Raw genomic sequence first — 14,705 nt, forward strand, 5'->3', positions numbered from 1 at the left:
ACGAACAACATCATTTTTTTTAATTAATTGAACAGTAAACCAACGATCGAACTGAGTATTTCTGCATAATAGGCCGATTTTTTTTTTATTCTGCAGCATGAACTCTGCACATGCAAAGATCGTAGAAACTTTAAAATCTCTGTGTGCATTTTGTTAGACGGCTTTTGTATTGACATTGTAGCCTGAAGATGAAGTTTGTACCTCGAAACGTGACGCTTTATTAAATAATTTGAGCATACCAACATTTTTTTAAATTGGTAGCGGTCTCCGAAAGACTTTATAATTTTTTTAAACAGTCACTGTACATTAACAGTCAAAATTGCTTTACAAAGTATTGTAAGTTTGTTCATATTTGGTAGCCCCCTGATTGAGATACTTTTGCAGTCAATATCGTAAGGTACATAACCATAAATAAACAAATAATCATTAATCACGTACAGATCGAGCGGAACTTTTTGTCGAATCGCAAAGTGCCGGACAATGTAGACAATAGAAACGTCCAGACACGTGAAGTTGTTATACTCCACACCAAGGAATTCATGTACATAGAGATCAATCATCGAAATTTAATAGACGACGTAGTTAAGTGTACTACATCATAGTCAGTAAAAATAGACGATGTGATATTGTTGTAAATGTAGGTGAGTGTGCGGACTTAGCCCTTATTTTTTGATAACGGAGTGGGCGTGACTGCATTAGTGACATAAAGTAGTGGCTCTCTTCACATTCTAAGCCCACTAAGTAGCTAGTAACATTTGAGAATAATTATGCACTGTTAGGTTCACATACTCCTCAGAGCGCAGAGAAGCTTTTATTAAAACTGGGACGAAAAGGTAAATAACAGTTCAAGAAAAGCAACGTTAACTGTTTTCAGTATCTAGCGGATTTTATCTTCAAATAACACTGGTAATTAAGAACTGTATCTTCCCACTTGTCGTATCGTTCTAATAAAATTCTAGATAATCCAGACCATAAATAGTCATGTTTTCATGTTCGCCGCTCCCACTGCGTTTGAAATCTCCGCGCCACCGCTACGCTTGAACGGCATAGGCTGCAGCGCGGCCAATGGCGTTGCACCTTGCTGCCCAGTAGGCTTCCCAGGGTTCCAATATGGCAACTCTGATAGTAGTAGCGTAACTTGCGGAGAAGATGTTTTGAAATAGTCGTACATTTGTGTCACTTGTAGAGCGCGAAGATATAGGTGTGTTACGTATAAAGCGGTTATGTTATTACGAGCATTAGTAGGTGTTATTATCCACCCATATCATAGCAATGGCGTGTGTTGTTAGGTTTATGTGTGTGTTATATGTATAACCTTAACTGGTTTTATGTTGGGTTGTATATATTGCTGAGTTTTTAATAATTTAAGCTTATATTAATATAAAATGTGCCGGTAAACATCGTATCTCTGCCCAACTTTCGTAAATGCCTTTTTAATATTTTATATTATTTTCGTAACCTTAAATGTCACGTTGCATATGATTTGTTTATGTCATGTATTATTGTTTGTAACGAAAGTCATTTCAGGATTTCGGTACGTTTGTTGTTATGTATGTATGAGTGAATGGTTATGTTGCTTCTGAGTGAATGGTTATACCATTAGGCTAGCGATGACAGAGCAGGTACTAAAAATAATAAGCAAGCCGAACGTCAGGTGTAATGTCAGCTGTTCATCTAAGACACAATTAAGCTGGAGTTACTGTGCATTACGAGAAATCGAGGAATACGCTGCAGTGGTCCCTGCAATTCATCTGCCTGCAGAAATATGCTGCTCCAAAATATTTTCTGGTGAGTAATATTTTTTATTTTTTTAAAATAAATCTTGGCAAATGTATGAACGTGTTGCAAACATGCAAATTGTCATTTCGCTGTTTCATTGAGCTTAGCTATTCCATTGGATAATCGTTCCTAATTGCGTGACACGTCGAGTGCAAATTGCTCTAATAGCAGACGAACGAAGTTAACATCCTTTGAAATGACTTCTTGAGTCAGTAACGTGCGTGTTTTTCACTCTACAAAAGTACAATTTCGTTTCGTAAATAATATTTTGTCTCTGGAAATGCAGTCCTACCAGTGTTTTTGTGCAGGGCTAACAAATTCTGGAAATTAGCTTATTGCACTGTTCTACATTCGCGTTACTGTGCAGCTGTTGTATATTGACTACTAATGCATACTAAAAAAAAGTTGTGCTAGGCACTTGACGTTGTAAATTTATGGTTTATACAAAATTTGCCATATTGTTCCGTATTGCATTGCTCGTAAAACTGATACGTAATCACTTTTTTTTATTGTTAGAAACGTGTTATTACTCGCTGTCGCGAGTGATCGGCGTGTGTTCATGTCTATGTATGTACAGAAGATATTGCAGCAACATACTACAGCGAGCGATTATATTCTAAATTGAGTAATGTTATGCAAGTGCTCAAGTTTTAATGTATTCGTGACTGTCAGTGAGAAAGTAAGGGAGAAGTGATCTAATTAAATTTTCACGAAAGATGACAGAGGAAATCTTTCCATGTCTTCTACCATATATTTTTGCGGGGAAACAACATCAAAAATGCAGCAACAGAAGCCAGTGCACAAACATCGCTTTCTTTGCAACATGAGAATTATATTAATAATATTTATCTCATCCTGTTTGTTCCTGTGCCTTTCGAACAGCTGATACCGGTTGTGTAGTACCAAATATTATCGTGTTCGAAATACACCACATGCATGTGCAACTGTAATATTTCTGCATAATTCACAGCGATGTCGCTGCTGCGTGGTAGGCTTTACTAGTGATGAACTGTTTGTAGGTGATTAATAATTACTTTGCTATCTAGGCTATAGCAAATTCAATTTATTTGACTGCGGTTATAAATTCGATGTGTGCAGTTTTTTTCGTTGTAAACTCGAGCAGACGTTTGCCACTGTAGTTCGTTTGTTACCCGTAAAGGTTGCAGCTTATGACTTAATTACTATTCGGTAAAGTGTGCAAACATGATTCGTTTTGAACTGACAGAATTGGGCTACCTAGCCACTCAGGATTCAGTTGTCGGTAAGAAGTTTTAAGCCGCAGGTACATGTTTTGATTCTTGATTTGGTAATGTTACCATTAGAAGTCGAATGCGTTTGAACACCATCTGCTATTAATTTTAAGCTTTGCACAGTTATTAACTGATGAAATATGACTAGCACTTACTGTTTTGCCACAAACATGAAGGATGGTGCTTGTTTTTCGTTGAACTCATCCATAGCTGGAAGTGATATTTTTGTGCAGTTAAAGCACACATTATAGCTTAGAACCACAGTTTCCGTCCAAGAGTTTGTGTAGGCACTTTATGATGTATGTGAAAGTTTAGACCTAAGACCGGAAATTTCATATCGTGACAGAGGGTGGTTATTGTTAAAGGAATTTTAGCGATACGGCGTGATTAGGTACTCGAGATTGTAGTGTAAGCACATTATTTTGATTCTGTGTTACTAGTTATTCTGTTGAAATTAACAACAGTAACAACAGTATGTTTCCTACTGAATTTCATGGCGCGCGACAATATTGTGAATTGTTAGCAACACAGCTGCAAAACTGCGTTTTCCTTCAGTTTGGCAATTTAGCAAAGGGGTTTTACAAACCAACCGCAACTGCACTAAAGTAATGAGCTTCCATAATCGTCTCTAAAATAAATACTCGTGTAATCGAACCTTTCTTTTTCAGAGTTATTTTCATTTTATTACGCCCATAATGCGCCGAATACAGAAGATTTTTGTATTCGAGATTGCACATCAGTGTCAACTAATATTCTTCATGTGACTGAGAACACATCCCTCACGGATTTAGTTTGCGTGTATTTCTATGTGTTTCTGTTTAATCTCTTACTGGTAAAATTACATCTAATCAAACACAGATTGCGTAGATGTTGCTTAAGCAGTATGTTTCTCAAACGATTTTCGCAGATCTTTGTGCGTGTAGGGTCGTAAACAAGTTTTGTTTTTTACTTCATACTCAGAGAATGGGGAGCGGCGGGCGAGAAAACTCTCTGTTGCTGGTTTAGTGAATGGATGATGGTCGGTGAAGATGTGAGGGTGTGGAGAATACGTGTTTGCTTAGTTTGGTGCTCAAGGCAGTGGCGAAGATGATTTCTGAGACGTGCTGCTTAACAGAAAGGAAAGAAACAGTTTGCAGTACAGCACGTGCCAGTCATTTTTATCATAAATATCCATATCTGCAACATGTTGCTGTAATGCGCAAACTGCTCGGCTGTGTGTAGTATCCCCCAGCTGTAGTGAGAAGCAAGCGCATGCGCCTTTGTTCTTGGGACACGGTCTATCCTGTCTCGAATTTGTTAGCAGCTGCACCAGTGTACCTGGATGGCTGCAAAACTATGCTAGCGTACCAGCAACGACGAGAAACTCCATTTTTTTACGATAAACTAGTCGCTTTTTCGCCTTACTAGCGTATTATATGGTACATATATCGCCTCTTTGAAAATTACTGCTCGTTGCTAGAATGGACCACTGTCGGAAGTAGATGTGTATCAGATTTTGATACAAAATGGAGATTATGACTGTGTCTTAACGATAAGTAATTCCCCATGTTATATTCAGGCACATCTCTAGATCACATGAATATGACGCAACTGGTTGTGGAACTTGGCGACAGGTGTGTCTAATAGTTAACATGTGAACTGAAGAGGTAGACGTCTAATAAAATACTTTTTTTCACTGAGAGTTATGTTTCTAGAGGTCAACTCTTGCGACCCAGCATAAGCAGCAAGTCAGTAACCAAATCGGCAGCATGACTTCCAAATATATTGATTGTGACGTTCCTAATGTCATATATAAAACAGATTTGTGTGTGTGTGTTTTTTTCGTTATCCGAAACAGTGGTATCGTTTGGTAATAAAAACACACACTAAGCGATTTTCAGCTCAGTTACAGAACCAAAGATACCTTGTGATGTAGAATGCAGTTGTGGACGAGGAGCAACTATATGACATAGCTGTGATGATAACGGTTTTTGGTGAGAAAGGCGTCTGATTATAGTCTCCGAGTATAACTCTGCATATTTAATGGAAAGTTGTTGCATCATATGCTGTTGCGACTTAGGTTTCCCTAAATAAGATAACGGTAGGAGTGGTCACTGACTCACCCTGCCGACAATCCTAAGTGTTAGGTTAGAAGAGGCGTGTCGTAGAGCACAAGGGATTGTTAGAATGTGGGAAGGTAGAAAATAGTTTTTTGTTCCTGTAGAAGTAATTACTCAGATTCTGCCAATTCTAAATTGACAAATTCCAAAATATGCTGCTTATTTCGTTTAAATATTCTAGCAGGATTGCAATACGGTAGAAAAATGTTAGAAGGTACCGTATAAAGCTACACACAAAACAGAGAAACCTTCACTTCGTGATGTTGTTGAAATACCACCGGACTAATCCATGTAAATGAGACAAGTTCGGCAGATGTCGGCAGTATTAAGCGTAATTAAATAAAGGAATAATGTACTTTTAGCTCGGCCGCATAATCCCCGGAACAGCTTTCTGTCGCGTTACTAAAATCACTCCTAACAGTGTCTGCAAAACAGCAGCATGCCTCCAGCGAATACGAGTTAACAAATTTAATAAGCTGTTATCATCTGTACAGAGCACTTAGTTTACACATCAGCACATCGTATCCCTATAAAATAAACAATAAACAAATATTCCCTGTTCTATCCCTTACGACCAAAAATTTAGGCTGCAACATCACTTGCAGAAATACTGTTTAAGGATTAAATGTTAATAAGTTTTGAACTAGCAAATCGGCGTTCCAAACCTTTTTTTACGGAATAATAGTTGTAACACCTGAAACTCTCGTACTTAGAAAGTGATTGTAAGTGTTTGCAATTCGTCTATCAACATTGTTTGTAAACTATATGTCAGGATACAACTTTCTCCATTGAGAAATAAATAAGATTTTTTTATGTAATGTAACTCGTGTTTTCAGATGATCTGTGTACTAAGGAGGTGTAGTTTATTCATAACAAAATTCATAGATTGAATCAGACGCTCTGCACAACAAAAAATTATAGTTTAACATTTGTATTGAGTTGTGTGAGGTGACAATTGTTTCGTAGTTATCGTTTGGACTGCGTTCCCCATTAGCAGCTGCGCGAAAAGGATCAGTGCGTTGTTCTGAGACATGTAAAAGCACTGTGCTTTGACACACACAAAAATAGCGCCTTTTTGTGACTTACGTCTTGGATTTTAATAGCAGTGTGAAGCTTGCCATATAGCCACGTGCTAGCGAACATTTTGCTAGATGACAGTTTCTGTAAAAAGCTGCCCGCATAGGAAACACAGTTGAGGTATCTGTAGGGTTATGATATTTTTTAATGGGAGTGGTTGCAGGTCCGTAATTTTGTGTGTGTGTGTGTGTGTGTGTGTGTGTGTGTGTGTGTGTGCGCGCGCGTGCGGGCGAGCGATCGTAACTCGGCTATTGATTATATTGCGTGTATGGACTATAGTAACCATCAGCATCTCCCAAATGGCAGCACTTGAAGCTTGATGGAATCGTTGATAGTAGTTTACAAAATTAGTCCTCATGATACCTAGATTGATATTATTGAAATCAAGTACGTTGTTTTGCTTTTTTGTCTGGTGGAGCTACGTTGACATGATCAGTTTTTGGATATGCATAGCTCGAATTAGGGGAGCACCATAGTACTGAACTACGAAATAATGTACGTCCCGCACGATCAGAAAGACTTATTTAAAAATATAGTGGTCTCACGCCTTTGTCCAGTTTGGATTTACGAATGTTCCAGGTGTAAATATAACACAACATGCGAAAAGCTGTATTCCATTACAGTTCTTCGTACCTCAGTGTATCTGCTTAGAAATATTACGTGTCTGACAGTGTAAGAGTGACAGAAAAATATGCTAGTTGCAACAACAAAAAATTACATTTTTCTGTTGCAACGAACATTTTTTTCTCTTAAGTTGCGCTTAAGTTGGCTGTCTAGAACCACCCTAGCCGAACTGTTGTCTGATGGATCTGTAACCCATGTCGGTCTCAAAGGATCGCATCTGTTTGTATCCATACAGTCTAACAAGTGAGGTTAAGAAAATGCTGAGTAATTGATGTTAATTGTTGAAATATTGAATGGATGATTTACTGAACGATAGATTATGGTTGTCGTCATTAAGGGAAACTTTGATGTGGGGTCAGAGGGACTGATTTCAAAGTTTCGAATGGGGGTATACTGACGTTTTGTGACGTGGCCTGAATGATCTGAGAGATTTTGTCAATGTTTAGGTTTGTGTACAACTCTGGTACCTTGTAGCATCTGTGGGAGTTCTGATGAAACTGTTTTGAATTCTCTGAACCTTGGTGATCTTAGTGTCGGAGGCCATCGGCCAAATATCGGAACCTTATGTAATCGTCGGTAGGAGTGTCATTTTGAAGATCCGTGTTTTTGTTGTGATAATTAGTCTGTTGCCCTTTATTAGGAGATTGTCTAACATTCGTGGCGGATACCTTTTGCAAATGTGAGTGACATGATCTTTTAAATGTCAGCCTCTTGCCAAGTTGGACGCCGAAGTATTTTTTGTTTTATTTTATCTTATTTCCAGAGAAAGATTGTGTCGTTCATTCTGATACACAGATCTCACGATATTCTTTTGAAAGTACATAAAATTTCTTGGGTCTTGTCAAGATTAACTGTTGCCTTCCTGTTGTTCACACACCGTTGCTCAAGTTTTGTGTGTTGCACAACTTGTTTACTATGAAATTAAGATCAGAACTACTTTTGAAGAGCTCAGTGTCAACAGCAAATAATGAAAGGTAACTTTCGGATTTTTTGGGGTATTATTTGCAAATATAGATTACAGGATTGGGCCCAAAGCCGTGTTTTGCGGGACTCCAGTTCTGTGGCTATCATATTGCTATCACCTCCTGGGACGTACACGTAGAAGACACTGGTGTACAGCCTCTAAAAAAATGGTTCAAATGGCTCTGAGCACTATGGAACTTAACATCTATGGTCATCAGTCCCCTAGAACTTAGAACTACTTAAACCTAACTAACCTAAGGACAGCACACAACACCCAGTCATCACGAGGCAGAGAAAATCCCTGACCCCGCCGGGAATCGAACCCGGGAACCCGGGCGTGGGAAGCGCGAACGCTACCGCACGACCACGAGCTGCGGACTGTACAGCGCTCTGGATGAGGTATCGAATATATTGCTTACCCCTACTTATACCTCCCGAGGAGATCACGAATGTAAAATTAGAGAGATTAGAGCGCGCACGGAGGCTTTCAGACAGTCGTTCTTCCCGCGAACCATACGCGACTGGAACAGGAAGGGGAGGTAATGACAGTGGCACCTAAAGTGCCCTCCGCCACACACCGTTGGGTGGCTTGCGGAGTATAAATGTAGATGTAGATGTAAACTGTTCTGAGCAAGTTAGACATTTCATTTTACAGGGTTAAAATCGTCGTCACAGTAGGAATGTTGTTGCAGTACGTTGGGTTTTTTGTGTCGTTTTGTGGAGTCATAAACTTAGGAAACAACAGTGCTGTGTTACACACGTGGTGCTTCAGGGCGAAAGGAAGACCGGTTCAGGGGTCATAGTATTGGGTCGTCCTGAAGAGAAACATGTGCGGATATTTACTATTCTCAGTAATATGTGAGGCAGAGTAGTTTGAAACTGTCAAGAATATGAGTGGTGCCGGAGATAGTAAATTACTAAAACGTTACTTTGTGAGTTTTTCTTCTACCTTGCTTTTTCAAATCGTTTTCATTAGTGTCACTGCCAACTGCAATTCAATGCATTTTGCTTCTCATGAAGTGAGGTGTTATCCCTTTAACCTGCACAAGAACATTTAAAACAGAAGCAAAGCAGATCATATGATTTGCCTGTAGACTAGTATCTTCAGACAGAGCTCCCTTATGGATAGAAATGCGCCTCCGTAGCTGAGTGGTCGGCGCAGCTGACTGCCATGCGCTGGACGCGGATTCGATCCTCGGTACTGCCAGAGATTTTTCCGTGGTGAGAGGACTGGGCCAGGCTGCACTCAGCCTCGTGAGGGCATCCGAAGAGCTGCTCAACCAATTAGTAGCGGTTCCAGGGTCTAGAAACCCGACAGCGACCGGGAGAGCGTTTGTTGGTCCCAAACCTCTCCATACAGTGAAGCCATAAGGAGAGGGGATGGTACGGCGGTCTGTCGGGCGGGACCAATTTCCCATCTAGTGCCAGAGCGCGAAACTTCACATTTTGGCATTATAGATAGAGTGCTCTTGACGGTCATAAAACAACTCACTATGTCTGACGTAGAGTTCAGGATTGTTTCCATTGTTAACGAGCTCTACATTGTCGCCACATACGTTCCGCGCCGGCCAGAGTGGCCGAGCGGTTAAAGGCGCTACAGTCTGGAACCGCACGACCGCTACGGTCGCAGGTTCGAATCCTGCCTCGGGCATGGATGTGTGTGATGTCCGTAGGTTAGTTAGGTTTAAGTAGTTCTAAGTTCTAGGGGACTTATGACCACAGCAGTTGAGTCCCATAGTGCTCAGAGCCATTTGAGCCATTAAGTTCCGCGCCTCCTCTTCCAATAATGAAGTAACAGGTTCTACAGCAGTTTCGGATATCGTGTTCCCTGCAATAACTAGTTCTGTGAATTGGTTATCACGCGTTAATCGGAAATTGATGCTCCGGTAGTGTGAGAATAGCAATATTTGCCAACTTCATCTGAAATTAGATTCAAATAGCTGTATGCCTATAACCATTAAGCATACGCTTTTGTGATAATTCCATTTCGAAGTGGTCCACACTGTCAACATGAAATATGTTTGTTCTGTCATGAAGCAAGGCGTGTACAATATTACGGTTGTCGGAAAAGCATTTATCGGTTATATGATGATGGCTTTAATGACGGGATTAACGTTGCTTAATGTTTGTGAGGACTCGCTGTCCGCTCTGTATAGTGTTCTACTTGTGCAAAATTGATACATGAAAATACACCATATCACGAAAGTCTTTCGAATATTTTTTTAACTGCCGTTTACTATGGTGGCTGGCTCATAGCGCATGCTACTGATGTTATCTGTTCATGAATACATTGTCTCGACCTGGTGTGCTAGAAAAGCTTCTGGGTTTATAACCCAGCAAATGTGTAGAGCGTCTGTAAATTGTTGGGAAGAATGCTCTCATCCAGTGAAGTACCTCAAGTCCACATAGGTCCATCGCTTTTCGCAATGTATATAAATACTGTAGCAGACAACGCTGGAAGTTCTGTGAGGCTTTCCGCGTTGATGCTGCTGTGTGCAGAGAAGTCGCACCGCTAGGAAGGTGTACGGAAGTACAGGAAGACCTGCAGAGGGTCGCCGCTTGGTGCAGGGAATGACAGTTGTTGCGACCCTCAACATAAAGAAAATCAAACGTATTGCGTACAAGTAGACAGAAAACTGGATGGATTATTATTTGATTACACGTTTGCAAACAATTAATGGAAGCAGTTCCTTCCATAAGATATCTAGGAGTTCGAGTACGTCGCGATTTAATGGAAGAATCGCGAAAAAACCGATATTTTATTGTGTAATTTATTTGATTCTTTAAGAGTAGCATCGCAAAGTTTCATAATACAATTCTGGCTAGAAATAGGTTTTAAAAATGTTTGTTTGGGCGTCTGCGCCTGCCACACCTCCTGTTACTATGCTGTGATCCATGCGTTCTCTACGCTAGAAATTTTTTGTGCGTTAATGTTTCGTTAACTCAATTGAAACGAGGTGCACATCAGTCTAGAAGGCAGTGAAAAAGATTCTCTTTGCTTGTTCCCTTATTCACAACTTTTTTATTCTATTTTTTTAATAGTACATGCTACAAATTTATTTCAATTTTTAGTTTTGCATATATTAACCTGTTTTGTTCGAAAGGGCCGTAACAGTGGAAGCATATTCAAAAAAGTTAGGAAATACCGAATTTCACCTATAAAAGGTACAGGAAATTAAATAGCAGTGTTACAGATATTGCTCTTAACTGTGAATCCTCAACATTCCCTTTGTGTAATACCGTGGTGCAAGTATCTTCAGGCAGTAGTCAGTGGAAAGCCATACACCCACAAACATTGTTTGCCATTTGCTGTTTTAGACGTTGTAAAATCAACTTTCATGTACCTAGCCTGTCGTGAACTGCTGAAGAAAATGTGTACATGGAAAACACAATACAAATGAGAGCTACAATCGCATTATGTGGATGCCTTGTCCAAAAAGAATATTTGTGTCCTCAACTGTTGTGAAGACAGCGGCATGTGATGCCTGTCTGGTGTTCAATAGTGGAAGTGTATGTAGGATTAAGTGCCTGCAGAGACTAGGCTTCCATGAAAGTGCATTTACACTGAAAATACTCAGAAGCATTGATTGAAGCGTAAGTGGACAAAGCTGAGGCAGCAGAAGAAAAAAAGCAAAAGTTGGCCAGGCAAAGGAGGCAGGGGAAGAGATTACTCCAGGAAGACGAGGAAGAGAATAAAGAGCACGGATGTGGTCAGCATGAGTCACTAGAGGTACAGTAATATCGTCAAAAACTGAAATAAAAACTTTAAATGCGAATTGCTGTAAACTGATTTTTTGAGCTGTATCATACTTTTTCTCAGTAACTATATAAGCTAAAATCCGGAAACTTGGTGCAGTTCATAAGAATTACTTACTGAGTAATCCTGTGCAGCTCTTTTCAGTCATCTTTTCTCGGAGAAAAGTTCTCCTTTGAAACTTGAGAAAAATAGACCAGTTCCGGGTAACACAACCAAAAAATTAATTTCGATGCAACTGTGACCTTAAACAAAAATCTGTCCCATACGTTTAACTACTCACTTATGCAGGTGTAAACTGTGAAATTCCAGTTTTATTGCTTGATTAATTTACGAGAAAAGGTACATTAAAGGAATAGTGGTAGTTAAAAATTCAAATCCTTGTGAAATGTATGCCGATGCGCGTTTTCAAAAAAAAATTGCACAAAAAGTCGAGCATTATGTTCTACATGATCGTCTCAAGTTTTACTAGTTTAGCTGTAATATTTTTGGAGATATATGTGTTTGAGTACAAGAAGGCATTGTGCCCTACGTCTGTAAAGTGAAACAGCCACATAAAATATATCGCAGAAACGCAGATGCCAGACAGAGATTGAGTGGAAGAATCCTCAGGAAATGCAGTCCGTCACCAAACGAGTAGCTTACAAAAACCACTATTCGAGCACTACTTGAATACTGCTCGTCAATTTGGTATCCGTGCCAGATAGGAATTGATATAGACAGTAGAGAATATCCAGTGAAGAGCAGCACCCTTCGTTACAGGTTCATAGTAAGCATTTAAGCGTCACGGAAATGATCAACCATCTCCATTGGCAGACGTTGCAAGAGAGGCGTTCTGCATGACAGTGTGCTTTACTGTTAAAGTTCCGAGAGCGTGCTTTCCTTGAAGGGTAAACAAATGTAGTGCTCCCTCCTACGTGTTTCGCGAACTGACCATGAAGATCAAATTAGAGAGATTCGATCCCAAGCGGAGGCTTACCGGCAGTAGTTCTTCCCGCGAACCATCGGCAACTGGCACAGGGAAGGAAGTGACTGTGGTACACGAAGTATCCTCCGCCACGCACCGCAAGAAATCATTGGTGAAAAGCGGATGGTTCTCGACGACTTGAAACAGGAGATGCAGCCTTCTCGTACAGATGTACCTCGTCTTTTAAGTTGAATTTCTGAACTTGGGTGCGGTAGTATTGGCCTCTTGCGCAGACCAGCTTAATCCGTTACCTCGCCTCGGCCCGCCTGCGTTATCTCTACAGAGATACCGTGTCGATTGCGTAGCTTGTAACGGCGCGCAGTCGCCTAGAAACGTTTTAAACTCTTCTAAAAAGTGATCACACTAACAGTGGATACGAAGACAATGCTTTTGGCGATAATAGCATTCATTTCGGGTGGACTGATCACTGCTCTTGCTTACTATCGATCCTAAACATTATGACCACTGCCCACTGCGTATTGAATGTCGCGTGCACCACGCGACATTCAATACGCAGGGCTCGTAACGCTGTAAAGCGGAACAGAAGTGACTGGAGAATCTTTCTAGCGAGAGTACTGGCCGAAAATGGGGAAATCGACTGACATACGCAAAACTAACAAAGGGAAGATTACGTCCCGGCGCCTGGGACCGAGCATCTTGGCGACGCTGGTGAGCTATTGGCGTGCTACGGTCGTAAGCGAAGTGAGTGAGGACAGTGAAACTACGAGTAGGCGGAAATGTTTTAGATGTACACGCCTAATTGAAAAAGCAGGTCGGAGATTTGGCCGCTCTGTAAAGGAGGGTACGCCGCGGTCTATGGCAGGGCCAATGGGATTACAGTGCTGGTTCAGGCACAAGTGTCCCAGAGCACAGCGCACTGTGTTTAACGTGGCACGCTGCAGCAGACAACCCCCACGTGTTTCCACGTTGACCTGACGACAGCATAATCACGATTGCAGTGGGCACGGGTCTACGGAGACTGGACCGTAGATCATTAGAAACGTGTCGCCTGTACTGATGAACTACGTTTCTTGTTACACCATGTCGTTAGCGGTGTCTGGCGAGCGGCTGCTCGAAACGTGCATCGCGTCTCGGACGCAGGGAGGATGGGCTGTGTGTTATGCTATAGGAGACATTTACCTTGACCTCCACGGTACTTGTGATAGTAATTGAAGGTAAAATGACAGCTGTTGACTATGTGAACATACATTCCTGGAAATGGAAAAAAGAACACATTGACACCGGTGTGTCAGACCCACCATACTTGCTCCGGACACTGCGAGAGGGCTGTACAAGCAATGATCACACGCACGGCACAGCGGACACACCAGGAACCGCGGTGTTGGCCGTCGAATGGCGCTAGCTGCGCAGCATTTGTGCACCGCCGCCGTCAGTGTCAGCCAGTTTGCCGTGGCATACGGAGCTCCATCGCAGTCTTTAACACTGGTAGCATGCCGCGACAGCGTGGACGTGAACCGTATGTGCAGTTGACGGACTTTGAGCGAGGGCGTATAGTGGGCATGCGGGAGGCCGGGTGGGCGTACCGCCGAATTGCTCAACACGTGGGGCGTGAGGTCTCCACAGTACATCGATGTTGTCGCCAGTGGTCGGCGGAAGGTGCACGTGCCCGTCGACCTGGGACCGGACCGCAGCGACGCACGGATGCACGCCAAGACCGTAGGATCCTACGCAGTGCCGTAGGGGACCGCACCGCCACTTCCCAGCAAATTAGGGACACTGTTGCTCCTGGGTATCGGCGAGGACCATTCGCAACCGTCTCCATGAAGCTGGGCTACGGTCCCGCACACCGTTAGGCCGTCTTCCGCTTACGCCCCAACATCGTGCAGCCCGCCTCCAGTGGTGTCGCGACAGGCGTGAATGGAGGGACGAATGGAGACGTGTCGTCTTCAGCGATGAGAGTCGCTTCTGCCTTGGTGCCAATGATGGTCGTATGCGTGTTTGGCGCCGTGCAGGTGAGCGCCACAATCAGGACTGCATACGACCGAGGCACACAGGGCCAACACCCGGCATCATGGTGTGGGGAGCGATCTCCTACACTGGCCGTACACCACTGGTGATCGTCGAGGGGACACTGAATAGTGCACGGTACATCCAAACCGTCATCGAACCCATCGTTCTACCATTCCTAGACCGGCAAGGGAACTTGCTGTTCCAACAGGACAATGCACGTC

At 42.1% G+C, this 14,705-nt stretch overlaps 1 protein-coding gene across 1 annotated transcript in view; it reads left to right on the forward strand.

Moving 5' to 3' along the window:
* Positions 1-1,104: 1,104 nt before the first annotated feature.
* The window catches only part of LOC126096493 (uncharacterized), a 697,302-nt gene continuing 683,701 nt past the window's right edge, over positions 1,105-14,705 (forward strand). The window contains exon 1 of the mRNA XM_049910588.1: positions 1,105-1,788. Within this exon, the coding sequence (XP_049766545.1) occupies positions 1,611-1,788 (178 nt within the window). The 5' untranslated portion in view covers positions 1,105-1,610. The remainder of the gene's footprint in view (positions 1,789-14,705) is intronic.

The sequence above is a fragment of the Schistocerca cancellata genome, chromosome 1 (genome assembly GCF_023864275.1).
Source record: "Schistocerca cancellata isolate TAMUIC-IGC-003103 chromosome 1, iqSchCanc2.1, whole genome shotgun sequence".
Lineage (NCBI taxonomy): Eukaryota > Metazoa > Arthropoda > Insecta > Orthoptera > Acrididae > Schistocerca > Schistocerca cancellata.